The sequence below is a fragment of the Bos grunniens genome, chromosome 15, assembly GCF_055505025.1.
Source record: "Bos grunniens cultivar Pamir isolate PY7600 chromosome 15, Bosgru_T2T1.0, whole genome shotgun sequence".
Classification (NCBI taxonomy): Eukaryota; Metazoa; Chordata; class Mammalia; order Artiodactyla; family Bovidae; genus Bos; species Bos grunniens.
Genome location: NC_141179.1, coordinates 32,263,134 through 32,276,680, shown reverse-complemented (window position 1 = coordinate 32,276,680; position 13,547 = coordinate 32,263,134). Strand labels below are relative to the sequence as shown.

At 44.1% G+C, this 13,547-nt stretch overlaps 1 protein-coding gene across 1 annotated transcript in view; it reads right to left on the bottom strand.

The window, feature by feature from the left end:
- The window catches only part of TECTA (tectorin alpha), an 83,588-nt gene extending 70,986 nt beyond the window's left edge, over positions 1–12,602 (bottom strand). Inside the window, exons 1-5 of the mRNA XM_086338349.1 lie at positions 12,539–12,602; positions 9,203–9,336; positions 6,307–6,594; positions 2,095–2,232; positions 1,582–1,747 (exon numbers count right to left, since the gene is read on the bottom strand). Of these exons, the coding sequence (XP_086194475.1) occupies positions 1,582–1,747; positions 2,095–2,232; positions 6,307–6,594; positions 9,203–9,336; positions 12,539–12,602 (790 nt within the window). The remainder of the gene's footprint in view (positions 1–1,581; positions 1,748–2,094; positions 2,233–6,306; positions 6,595–9,202; positions 9,337–12,538) is intronic.
- Positions 12,603–13,547: the final 945 nt, after the last annotated feature.

Below are 13,547 nucleotides of genomic sequence, written 5' to 3'. Positions count from 1 at the left end.
GGAGATCAGTCCTGGGTGTTCATTGGAAGGACTGATGCTGAAGCTGAAACTCCAATACTTTGGCCACCTCATGTGAATTGTTAACTCATTGGAAAAGACTCTGATGCTGGGAGGGATTGGGGGCAGGAGGAGAAGGGGACGACAGAGGATGAGATGGGTGGATGGCATCACCAACTTGATGGACATGAGTTTGAGTAAACTCCGGGAGTTGGTGATGGACAGGGAGGCCTGGCGTGCTGTGATTCATGGGGTCACAAAGAGTCGGACACGACTGAGCGACTGAACTGACTGACTGACTCCTGCATTGCAGGAAGATTCTTTACCAGCTGAGCTACCAGGGAAGGTGGCTATAGCTCTTCTGATTATTACACAAATTGAAGCTCCCAGGGCTGCAGAGACATACAGGTCCCCAGACCATGCTTTCAATGGAAGGACAGAAAGAGACCTCCTGAAAGCTCCATCCCAAAGTGTAACTTTCTTATGCATCTGGATGCATTTCCCTGGATCATCTGTGTTTACACAGTACCCTGCACCCGCATCTCTTGTGATAGGTTTTGCACTGTTTCATCACCGAGCCCACAGCTGTCTTCTCTACTGTAGGGTCAGAGGAGTCCAGAGCAACTTCATCTTCAGCACCTAAGAGAATGGCTAGCGTCTCATTTGGAAAGATGTAGTGGTTGGATGGCTGAATGGATGGATGGATAGTTGGGTGGATAGGTGAGTGGGTAAGTGGATGGGTAGAGAGATGGATGGCTGACTTACTAATTCTGGTTGCTATAGCCTCCACTTCTAGAAGCAGAAATATGAACAGAAATCCTGTTTTCTGAATACTTTTAGACATGTAAGAAGCAGGAATCTATAAACCAGGACGTTCCTATGAGAGTCCTGGGCTGTTTTGCACATCCAAAGAGGTTTTGATATTTCAGAGAAGGCTCCAAACTTCGGATGCCAAGGTAAAGGAAACCCACCGAGGTTCATTTATAGCTTGTTCACACAGATGTAAAGCCAGCTTTGATTCTCCCTAAAATCCTGAATGTTTTGCCACTGCTTTGAGGATTTTAGGAGAAGCTACCCTAAAGACAATGACATTTTTTCCCCCTTTGTTTCTAATCATACTAGGAAGCACTGATTTACTCTCGTAGAGACTTGGCGAGGCTTCAAGCTCGCCCACTCCCGTGGATCTACAAAGTGCATATGGCAGAGCAGGAGTAAAGATGAGAAGGAAAATTTAAAGGGGGAAATGGCAACAACAACAAAAATAATGTTAAACAGGAGGGCTCCCTTCTGTCCCTCTGGCTGAGAAATCATTCAAGCGCCTCATAAACTTTGCAGTAGTTCCCGATGGGGAGCTGTGTTCACACCCCAGGCAAAGACTTCAGAAATCGCAGTATGGCTAGTGCAGGCTTCAGCTCCTGGAGTGATGAATGTGCATGCTAAAATTACCTTGATCTCCATTATCCAGCCGAGCGGTGTCAAGAGTAAGGCATCAGCAATGAGTCCGCCCCCGTGGCTTAAAAGCCTGCCTGTCAGTCTAAACTAAACAAACCCTGCTCTGCCTCAGAGAAGAGGAAATGCCTTTACCTCTGGAGGTGCAGCCATTGGCTGGGTCAATTTCCTTCCCGTCAACTTTAAATGCCCAGCGACCTGGCACATTGACGTTTGTTGTCTCTTGGATGTTGACAATATCAGGGGTTCTTGACCCCGGCAGGCTGAAGAAATTGGTGAGGTTTCCACCATTAAATCCCGCCTAGAGCACAGAAGAAAGAGCAGACTTTTGAGCATACACACCATCCCCTTTTGGTTTACTTGTCCAATGTCTTGTTCTCAGAGCCCAGCACAACCTGAAATCAAGAGACAAACTTTTAACTTTTCCCAGAGCCCCCGGGGCCACCATTCCAGGTGACAAAGGCCCACTAGTTCATGCCACACCTGGATCAAGATAGCAAGGTAGGCGAGACTAGTCCCTCAGTCCACCTGCTGGACCAGATGTGCTTCTCCAATTCAAAGCAAGATCCCCCTGGGGATGCTGAGAGTGTAGGCAGAGAGTGCAGGGCTTCAGAAACACACAGGAGAATGACCCAGAGTACCACCTACCTGCGCCATCACTCCCCCAAGGCCCGTCAGGGGATCACCACCACTCGCGGTCCCAGTGGTCCAGTTGATCTCGTAATAATTGAAGAGCGTGAATGTGTAGGAGCCATCAGATACCAGGACGGCCTGGAAGGTATTCACCTACAGGATGAGAATGGGTGGGTGCGGGGGTCTCATGACTCGCATTCCCCATCATCTCCCCAGTAGCTTCCTTTACCCTGCCCTCTGCCACCCCCGCCAAGCTGCCCAGAGCTGCTCCCAGCCCACCTCTTGCTCTGCCTTCTCTCCGAATATGTTCTCGCCTCCAGTGGGAAAAGCAAGTTATGTGGGGTTGTGCATCCAGAAGAGAAATTGCCTGAGAATTACCTAGAGGCTGACTCAGCGCCCCTCTTAACATCTCTGAATGGTACCAGAAGGGAAAGTCAGAGGCTGGCTCAGGGTGTGATAATCCTGAGTACCTATAGATGGCAGCATGAGAATAAACTATAGGAAGCCGTCAGGTCGGGGAGAGGGCTGTGAGCACCTGTTCCCAGAACTGTGGGGTGGAGTGGGGGAGGGGGAACAGGGCACACAAATGCCCGTCGGTGTCACTCCAGTGGTGGCGTGGGCCGTGCTCTCTGGCTTCCTAGAAAACACGGCTAACCTTGGTGAGATGTCTTCCCTCTCTTAGGTGAAGCTTGGAAAGTGCTTTTTAAAAAGCACATTGTGGGGAGAAATTGCTCCTCTAATGGAACATTCATGCATCACTTTATATCTGCAAAATTCTCTCCATGCTCCCCTCTCATCTGTACCTCAACCAGTGTTAAGATGGGCAATTTTTTGGCCCATTCACACCTCAGAAGCTAAGAAAACTGAGGGCTGGGACTTCCCTTGTGGTCCAGTAGCTAAGAATCCACCTTCCAAGGCAAGGTACCCGGGTTCAGCCCCCAGTTGAGGAACTAAGATCCCACATGTCGCATTGAAACTAAGCCCTGCAGCTACAATTACTGAGCCTGTGCATGCTGCAATGAAGACCCAGTGCAGCCAAAACAATTTTTTCTTAAAGAAGGAAAACTGAGGGCTAAAGGAAACAAATTGCTGGACATGCCACAATGATCCAACAACAGAAAATGGACTGGACAGAGCTCCCAGTCTGATCTCCGAGTGCACCGTCATTACACACTACCTTAATTTTCAACTTTTAAGGACAGAGATGTTATACAAATTCAAACCAGCCCTGCGAACAGTTTCCAGAAAGAAGCTGTAGCAAACTTTGTCCTTTACTCTTTTCCTTTGCTAATCCCTACCCCTTGATGTGTGTTTTCAGGAAATTCAAGTAAAACTAGAGTTAAAAGGAGAGACTGCTTTGACCTTTCCCGTTCAAACCCAGCATTTTCCCAGCTGCCTGATACCATCCTGGTTAACATTCTGTCAGACGCAGAGGAACACCCACATCCTTATCCTGTGTAATCAAACTGGGCTAGAGGATCTTGGAAGCCCCAAATCTCCTATCCTGGACAGTCCCAGGGAAGGAGAAGAGGTGCAAGTAAAGAAAAGCCCTTTTTGTAACCAAGAACTTTCTCCTCGAGCTCTGCGCTTGCCACGGCCGATGGCGCTTACGATAGAGCCGCCCAGGTATATGCCTCCTTCTCTGGCCTCGCACAACAAAAGAGCAAAGTGGGGCACAGGGGGGACCAGCAGTCAGCCTCATGGCCGCTGTGGGGTCAGGTTCAAGAGACAGGCATAAAATCAAGGTCATGCAAGGACCGAAGCTAAACCCTCCTTCAGACCAGGATGCTCCTTCAGGATGTGAATTCCTTCTGAAATGAATTTGGAAATATCTTTGATCCAAGCAGGTCTTGAAAGCAACACATGTCTGACCCCAGAAGTCAGCTCATCACCAACTAATCATCCTTAAGAACGTTCCAGAAGCTGGCTCACCCTCAGGCAACTTCTCACTTACTCTCACACGTACCCCTCCCGCCAACACACACACATAGGTCATTCTACAACCTGAGTTTAAGACTCCTCTGGATTTGTTTTTGTAAAACCATGTTTTCAATTCTTGAAAAGCCCTTTTGTGCTATTTCGTGCTCGCGCTAAGTCGCTTCAGTTATGTCCGACTCTTTGTGACCCCATGGACTGTAGCCTGACAGGCTCCTCTGTCCGTGGGATTTTCCAGGCAAGAATACTGGAGTGGGTTGACATTTCCTCCTCCGGGGGATCTTCCTGACCTAGGGATTGAACCTGCATCTCCTGCATTGGCAGGCATATGCTTTACCACTGAGTCACCAGGGAAGCCCCTATGATACTTCAGAGGACTTTTAATGCTACATAGCGGGGGCAACAGAGGAAAGAGGTTAGGATTCAGAGATAGGAGACTTGGTTTGCATCCTGCTCTGCCTCGTATAAGGTTCAAATCCCTTTTCTTGACCCTTGGGGAAGTTACTTAACCTCTCTGGGCCTGTTCCCTCACCTTTAAAGTGGAAGGCGAGCTTCCACCGGTCAATGATTTGCAGAGACAGGGCTAAATGATTTGCAGACATAGCCTAATACAGCCCAGGGTTCATGATCAGCCTCAATAAATATCGGTTTTCCTTTCTTAAAGTAAACAGGTCTCTATCCCCTTGACTTTCTATTGGACTTCTAAAAGATCTCTCATGCCCTATGTTTAATTGGCCTATTGATATGTGTTATTCTAAAGAAGTGGAGGCCTGGGATAAGGGTAAACAGGAGAGGGGGCAGATTTCAAAGACAAGGATGGATAGACACTCCTGCAGCTCTGGAGGATTTTTATCATCTTTCTCTCCCAGGAGCTCAAAGCACTTAGATGTTACCTTATTCATCCTCATGGAAAGAGTCCTCACCTAGTCTAGAAATTTACTCCAGAGTACAAACCAGAAAGTATCTAAATTATCTTGCCGTTTTTACTGCCAATGGAAGTTGTTTTTTTTTTTTTAAAGGTGGTCAGCATTTGATGGGCATTTTTTCCCCTTTTTTTTCTCTCACTGACACTAAAATTTATTGATCGCTGGCATCCTGCTTCTAACACTGTAAGGTATGAGACTTGAGGACATAAAACATCACCTGAGAAGTTGTTAGCAATCCATAACATGACAGAGGGAAATGTATGCTTCTTTAGAGGTTATTTCTAGCCAATGCATCCCTTGTTTAAACTTGTTTCTTTCTGTGGTCCAGGACATCTTAGTGATACAGTGCATCTCGATGCTCCAGTCAGGAGGTGCAAAGAGACAGGGTGCTCACTGCCTGGCAGCTACGAACTGCAAACACAGCACTTTTTCACCTCTCTCTCTCTCTCTCAACTCAGTAGTTTTTGTTCCACCCTTAAACAACTGACTCATCGCCAAGGAAATTGGAAAACAGATGGAATTGGAAACAATCCTAAGAAAGCGAAGGGCAGATTTTTGAGTGTCTTTGCTTACTGGAAATTATACATCGAAGACCCATCTGCTACTTCAAAGATCTCCATTGCCAAAGTCACCCAAACAAATGGCAAGCTTTCCTGAAAACTCTGTTCTGTCCTTTTATATAGAAAGTTGATTATCTCTATAATAATGCCAGTGATAATCTTCCTGATTTGACTTTTATTTGATTGCTCGCTTGGGATTTCTGAGCAGATGTTGAAACTTTATTCATGAAAACGCTTTAACTGCCCACTCCAATTAGCATCAAAGATGAATAATTCTAGCCCCGGTCACAATTTTTTTTTTAAAAAAAGGTCATAACATAATAAAATAAGCCAGATCATTTGGCCCAAAACTGACACCCTATTTTCCTTTTCCTACCAGGTTTTGTGAAAAAAGGGTAAAAAAAGGAAATTAGCTGATGGAGAAAGGCTTTTGTGCCTCTGGTAAGAGAAAGGGACCTTTGGTTTCCTGATTGTTCCCTAATCATCAGGGGTGTCAGTGCCTCAATCACTCTCCTGCAAAACAGAAATGCTACCCACTACAAGGAAAGTGAGGAGGGGTTCTTTTTAGACATTTGTGATGATTCGTGACAGAGATGACACAGCTTCTGAAATATTACAGCTGACCAGACTGGTTAGGTGTGATAGCTCCCTCTGTTTCCTAAAAAGTGAGTTGGCAAGACTCCTCAGTTAACTCAAGGAAACTGACGTTCTTCAGCTCTAACAATTAGGCTCCTTCAGAGTAGTTAAGATGGATAAGAATTAGATGTCAGGATATGAAGTGGAAAATGGAAAATATGAATGATTACAGGCGTGGTGCTGCTCCCTCCGTAAAATGTGACTTCCTCCCAGGTCACAATGAAAACCCAAGAGGCAGAGAAGGTTGCCATGTCTTTGAAGTACTTCCTGATGTCCTTGGTGGCTCTTTTCAAGATGACAGGGTCCATGGTCTCTCTGTAATAGATCTCGCCTCGAATCCCATTGTGCACATCTGCCCAAAAGGGAGCAATGAAGGCCCTCCCGTCCGTCAGGGGAAAAGATTCAGGTGTGAACTGGCTCACGAGCACGTTGAAGGAAACAACTCCGTTGTTATTGACCTACAAAGACAGGAGAGGTTTTGCACAGCGGATCCAAGACTGTGACACTTTCAGAGTCATAAACCAAAACAGACGTTCACCTAATCATATGAATGGAAACAACTTTTAAACCACTGAATTAGAACCTCCAGACAGCAGCTTCCATTCCACAAACTCATCAGTTTCCTTTCACTTTCAATTTGTAGTCAGCTTCATTTCTTAAATAATCAGCCTCATTTTCATGTTCTCTATCCTGTCTTTGTTTATTCTTATCAAACGCTACTGGATTATGTGTGTATGTGTGTGTGTGTGTATGTGTTGAGTTGGGCAGTGGCTTATGTGGACAATAAAGAAGGTCTGGAGTTACAGATGCAAAATAGACGGAAAAAAACCAATGTGGAAGCAAAAAGTTAAGTTAAAAAATTAAGGAACTCTGTATTAGACCTTGATTCCTATTATATGACGAGAGAGGAGTGCCAGTAAAAGATAGATCAAATACTCCATCATCAAACTCAGATCTCAGATGAACCACATCCCACTCTGAGACATTTAAAGGAATTCTATTGATGTCACAACCACTCTGTACCCAGAAAAGGGACAAAGTAATAATCTACAGATGAGCCCAATTCCATTATAGCTCTCGTAGTCTGGGGACTTCTTTGTGTAATCTCTGCACAAAATGGAGACATGAAAGCTTTACATTGAATATGTAAATGACTATCTTACAATGATTTCTTCATGATTTGTAAATGGCTTACTAAGCTTACTAAATTACTCAACCTTATGCAAGTAACAAGCCAATATGCATACTCATAAACAGGATCTGTAAAAAATTTTCCTCTGCTGTGTCTGCAGCTCAATAAGTTGGTCCATGAAGCTCATTTAACTCTAGGGCTTGTACAGTTTCAACAGCAGGAATGGCAGTAATGGGAATCCTTCCAATTCCTCAATACAGAAATATTCTATTGTTAGGTTCATATTAATTAGAAATATTGTGGACATTAATGGTGATCCAGATCCCAGAGGTTAGTTATCAGTATCTGAGCCACGGGTACGTCACCCTATTTTGGAAGCAAAGGAAGCTGGAGACCTAACTACAAAGACATTGAGAGTCTACTGCCTGCAATCAGTGAACAAACCAGAATCTTGAGCAAGACTGTATGACTCTGGAAACTCAGGGAACAATTTGCCCTCAAATAAGTCTGCCCCAAATTAAGGACCCTCCTTCTTCAAAAGCAAGAATTTTTCAGAATCCATGTCACCCAATACAGTGAAGGAGAAAGAGGAGCTTAACTAAATACACGTGTTTTGGCTAGTGGTCTAGGAGACCAAGGCTTCCAGAATAGGAGCCCTGAGAATACTCTCATCTCCAAAATCAGGTCACTATATTCAGAAACTTGCCATCACCTGTTACAGACCGAGGAGGCTATACAGTAAGTAGAGCATAAAGGGCATTCCAAGATGCCAGAGCAATGAGTTTTCTAGGAAATAATGGTGTAATTAAAACACACAAACTAGCAGAGGAAGTTTATGATGACTCAGATGTGTTGTGATTATCTTCTATAGTTAAAGGCAGTGGTTCTCAAACTTTTGCGGGCATCAGAATCCCCTGGAGGGCTAGTTAAAACACAGATTGCTGCCCGCCTCCCAGATTCCATAGGTCTGGGGTGGGGCCTGATAAGTGACATTTCTAGCAAGTGCCCAGGTGGTGCTAGAGCTGCAAGTTCAAGCAGCTCTAGTGATGTAGTGGAAGAGGAAACTGTTTCCTGGTGGGACTCAGCTCTGAGCTATCAATAAAAAGCAGAGAAGACAGAGGTCCCAGACGCAGAGATGACCAGAGATAGAGGTGTTCAGAGTTTGATTTCTTCCTCCAGGGCATAACATAGGAAAAATTGGAATGTAATATAATCTTCATTTTCTTCATTCAATTCTTTAAGGCCAAAGATGAAGACAGGTTTGATTGCTCTGAACCTTTTCGTCAATGTGCAGTAGCCTCACTAGCAGCAATTCCAATGGTAAAAAATAAAAAATAATCTGAGAACACAGGCCCAGGAGAGCTCTGACAGCAAATGATCATTTCTTCACGCAGTTTTGACAATGAGACCCTATGGCGGATCTCAGACCCTTTGAGGGTGGCCGATTCTGCAAACAACGTGTAAATAATAGTTGATTACCCCTCTTCTCTGCTTGAACTCTGCTCAAAATTGGTAGGAAGTCTAAGATGAGCAGATGCCTAAACGAGCAGACGCCTAAACTCTTCACACCCCCAGAAGGGAAAGAAAAATGAGATTACTCCTATTGGTGGTTCACAGTATCTTTTTATCTTGTCTAGTGGCAGAAATAATGTTCCTGGCATTGGGGCCTCTGCTTCTCTTCGGTGTTTAATCACCCACAAAAGCAATTTATTGCCCTGTATACTCCTCTACTATGAACATTAGCCATTAAATATACCTTTGACTTCCTTAATCATAAAACCTATCAGCTCATGAAATCTCAGAACTCGTCATCTGGGCTACCAATAAATCCTCCATTCCCAGAGCCCTGGAAAAAGGTATTTAAAATACTTTTGCTTAATGACAAACAAGGTAGGGAGGGCGGTAGAGCCACAGCTAAGTCATTTCTCACTTACATAGACAGTACGGTAAGGAACACCGAAGAAGAAGACGGGAATGGCTAGCTTAATCTCAGATGAGCTTCCATCGTCCACTTTAGGGGTTTTGGTGTCATTCTGCCAAAATGGATACATGAGTTCCCTGGGCTGAACTGTCAAGAAAGAGGGTGGTTAGGTAGACAGCAGATCCCCCCTCCATTAGGCAAGCTGCTTCCTTCCCACCCACTAGATCCAGCTTCTTCCAGTAAGTTACAAATGGCACACACATCAGGTGGGCTTTTTATTTATCCTAAACCTCAGCTGGACACAGTGCGTGATCTTCTGCCTCCGGAAAGAGGAGCATGGAAGTGATGATGTTTCTCCTTAAGAGAAATCACTTCCTGCTTCATTCTATATTTTCATACATTTAGGAGACAGCAATGGGCACCACTGGCTGGAAGGTTGTGAAATTGACCCTGCCCAGAGCTCTCAGAGCACTGAGAGGGGCCTCTGGGTCTGGCGGGGCTTAGCTGGCTTGATCCTTGATCAGAAGGCAGCGTACAGAGAATGTGGCCGGTGGCTCTGAAATTTCCTCCTAGCTCAAGAATTCTACTATCAAGGCTTTTCCTGAAAGGAGTCCCCTTCTTCCTACTGCACAATAGGAGAAGATAGCAGATCCCAGAGGAAACAGACAATAGTTGGATCTGGGACAAGGGTGGGAGGAGAGGGTTTGTAGTAAGTGGCCCGTGAATGACCTTGATTGAGCTCCAGCCCCGTGAGAAGGCTCCCTGCCCGGCTCCTGTTTACAAAGCCAGACACGGGATACTCTGGGGCACAGAAGGTTGGGCCTCTGTGAGCTCTTTGGAGAGGAGGCTGGGGGATCTGACTTATCACCCTGGTCAAAGGTGAGAGTCACCACACAGACACATACACCTCACCTCCTGCAACCCTGTCACCACCTCTCTTGGCAACTTGGCTTATTTCTCAAGTTTCTCATCCAAACTCTTGCAAAAGGTGGCCCAGTTCATAGAAATTAGCTTCTCTAGGGTCTTCATTACCAATGATCAGGTCCAGTGGCTTGTGTGAACTAATCTACATTCAGGATTACATTACATTAATTAATTACATTCCACTGATACTTTTTCTCTGCCTGTGTCCCTTCTCTTCTTGGGTGAAAATAGAGCAATAGGACGTCATCTTTTCTTCCATGTTCTAAAACTGTGTGTTAGTTTCCAGGGACAGCAGTGCATCCATTTGGGGCTTCTGCTGACAGTTCATGAGGTACCTGATGGCCACAGTCCAGAGGCTGACACCCCATCCTCAGGTTGGGTGGAGGGGGGCCTCCTTAGAAAAGTCCCTGCTCTGTGTTGATAGAGTCGATAGGCTAACGAGCAATTGGCCAGTGGTTGCCCTGCTCCTCTGGGAGTCTTAGTGAGCAGATAGCAGTTCATGGAAGAGAGAAACAGAGTGACCAGAAGGCCACTCAGCAGGGCCAGGTGCCAGCTTCTCTCCTCCTGAAGAAGGGAATTCCAGGAGGTCTGCCTGGAGGAAGAGCTCCTCTGTTGCCAAGGATTAATATAAGAGGAAAACGGGGAAAAGGAGTCTGGTCTTTAGTGAACAAGCCAGCCTGCAGAAGTTGCTGCAAAGCTAGCCAAAGGAAGGAGCTTTCAGAGGTGCTATAATTAATTTCATCACAGGAGCTCTCAGCCCAAGTGCTTTATTTAGTGTCACGATCAGTAGACAAGAAAGGATTCTTTTCTAACAGTCATAATTACATAGACGTAACAAACTCCAAATTCTTAGAAGGGAGGAATTTTTTAAAAATTTCTTTGTGATCCTTATCATGGTATTCTATATAGGTACTTATTAAATTTGAAGGGTAATGAGCTTTCTCAAATTAATAATAATAATAAATCAAATCTTGCTATGGATTTATCCTTCATGGGAAACTTTTTAGGAGTGATGCCCAAGTGTAAATAAGGGCCTGATTCACGCTGAATTGTAATCATTTGAATGGAAAGAGTAATTTGTATTCAGGGCAGCGCTGGCCGAGCTGCCAAGGAAATGGAAACTCCTCACCCCTCTTGGAGGAGACAGAAAACTATGGTCAGAGAGACTGTCTCTAACTTCTCTCTCTGCTCCAAAGGCAATGCAAATTTGCAAGAGTCCTTTCTTCATGAGTGATCCTAATTAGTTCATGACTTTGGACAGGAAAAGAATGGACAATTAAAAAATTTCCATATAAGAATACAAAGAATCAGGATATCTAATATTGCAAGTACGTAGCAAATACTTGTTGAATGAAAAAAAAAAGGTGTTTAATAAAAGATAAAAGAGAGTAGGTTTAAACTATAGTAATTTCCACTTTAGAAGTCATTACCATTATAAAAATATGACTTGTTAACAACATGGCTTGTTGATAGCATCAGGGTTAATAAAAGAAAACTCCTTATTCATAGGATCTTAAGCAGGGAATTTACAGTAAACATAACTATGTTTCCAGGAGTTTTTTTCCCCCAACAAATAAGACATACTTTGTGCAGCAGTAGGTGAGGGGCAGAGGGACTCATTATTGTGGGGTTTCACACCATGGCCTGCCCGATATAGCTGCTTAAATTTATCCAACCCTAGGAAAATGGTAGGGCTCCACACACCTCATACACCTGTTCCCTCAGACTTGTGATCATGTGTCTGTTCAACTAAACAAACAAAACCAAGACAGATGCTCTAGAATTTTAGCCAGGAAAGTTTCAAATCAATATAAACTTTCCTACGTTTCTAGTCTAAAATCCAAAAACTGTAGAAAGAAATCCATGCAATCTTTTACCTACCCCAGGCAATGCTACATAGAGAAAAAAGAGAAATCACGGAGGGGAATAATTTTCTTATTTCACTTGCAGTTTTAGATTTTTGGCCATTGTAAATGGTCACTGAGACTCAAGTCACTAACATTAATGTCATTGAACCTTCCTGATTCTGGCTTAAATAAGTGTATTTTTTTTTTTTTTAAGTTTGTGCCACCAGTTCAATGCCTTCATTGGAATCAGTCATCTGGGACAGGGTGCACATGCACCAACCCTGTATACTTTTAATGAAAATAATTTGCATTATCTTAAAGACCAACTCCATTTACATGGGGCAACCTGGTATAAGCAATTGTGTTCCAAGTAAAATAAGAAAAAGTAGGGATGTAAGTGAACATCATTCAAAGTTAATATATTTTGCCCTTGACAACAGAATTTAATTTACATTTTTCTTGTTATAACAGTAGACACATGTACACCTGCCCTGACAATTATGGCTCCAACAAAAGCGTCTCTTTATAAATTCAAGAGAGTGCTAATCACGAGCTTTATGGAATTTTGTAGTACTCACCTTGGTGCCATACAAGTGCGAAGATGAAAGAGACCCAAATTCTAAGTAATGATGAATAATTCATCCTGGAATTTTAAAAAGAAAAAGAAAAAAATCCCCAGCTTGCCAGAGTAAACAGAACACCAGGTGCATTTGGTGGCAAATCCCAAGACACATCACAACCGTCATAGAGCATTCACATAACAGCAGCAGCAGTTCTGAGTCAGGCTGAAGTGCCCTGGATGATGGTGGGGCTTCTTAAGTTCAGTACTTTGTGGACAAATTAGATTCCCCCATGAGAAGCAGTTTGGAAGTGTAATGAATCACTTAAATTGTCAGGAAATTATATAGAATCAATGAGCAAACAACCAGTCAAGGAAAGGCATCTCCGCTCCAGCTACTAGAGCCCTGAAAACCAGCACCTCACTCTAAAGACGCCCGGTGAGTCTCTAGAACAGACATCCATCCTCTGTGAGACCAGGCTATTGAATTTTCACAACAGCTTTCATTCAAGATCCAATAAAAGTCAGTTAAAGTACAGGTGGTCCTATAGGTAGGAGGATTTAGAGTTTGCTGTCCCCTCCTCTAAGGGTGGCTCAGTGGTAAAGGATCCACCTGCCAATGCAAGAGACGCCACAGACTCAGGTTTGACCCCTGGGTTGGGAAGATCCCCGGAGGAGAAAATGGCAACCCACTCCAGTATTCTTGCCTGGAAAATTCCATGGACAGAGGCGCCTGGAGAGCTATAGTCCATGGGGTTGCAAAGAATCAGACACAGCTAAGCATGCACACGCATCCCCTTCTCTAAAGTATGGAGCCAGTCCATCATTTTGAAGTACTGACCAGAGTCACGGGCAGTATAAGACTCTGTCCACTGACCACCCAAATGTGAAATAAATAATAGACACATAACAAAAAAAGAATTATGTCAGGATGGCTCTTTGAAATTACAATAAAAGTAGAATCCAGTACAAAAGCAAGTCATTAGTCGCAGAAAATCAGTTAGAGAAAGAACATCACAGGAGTGAAC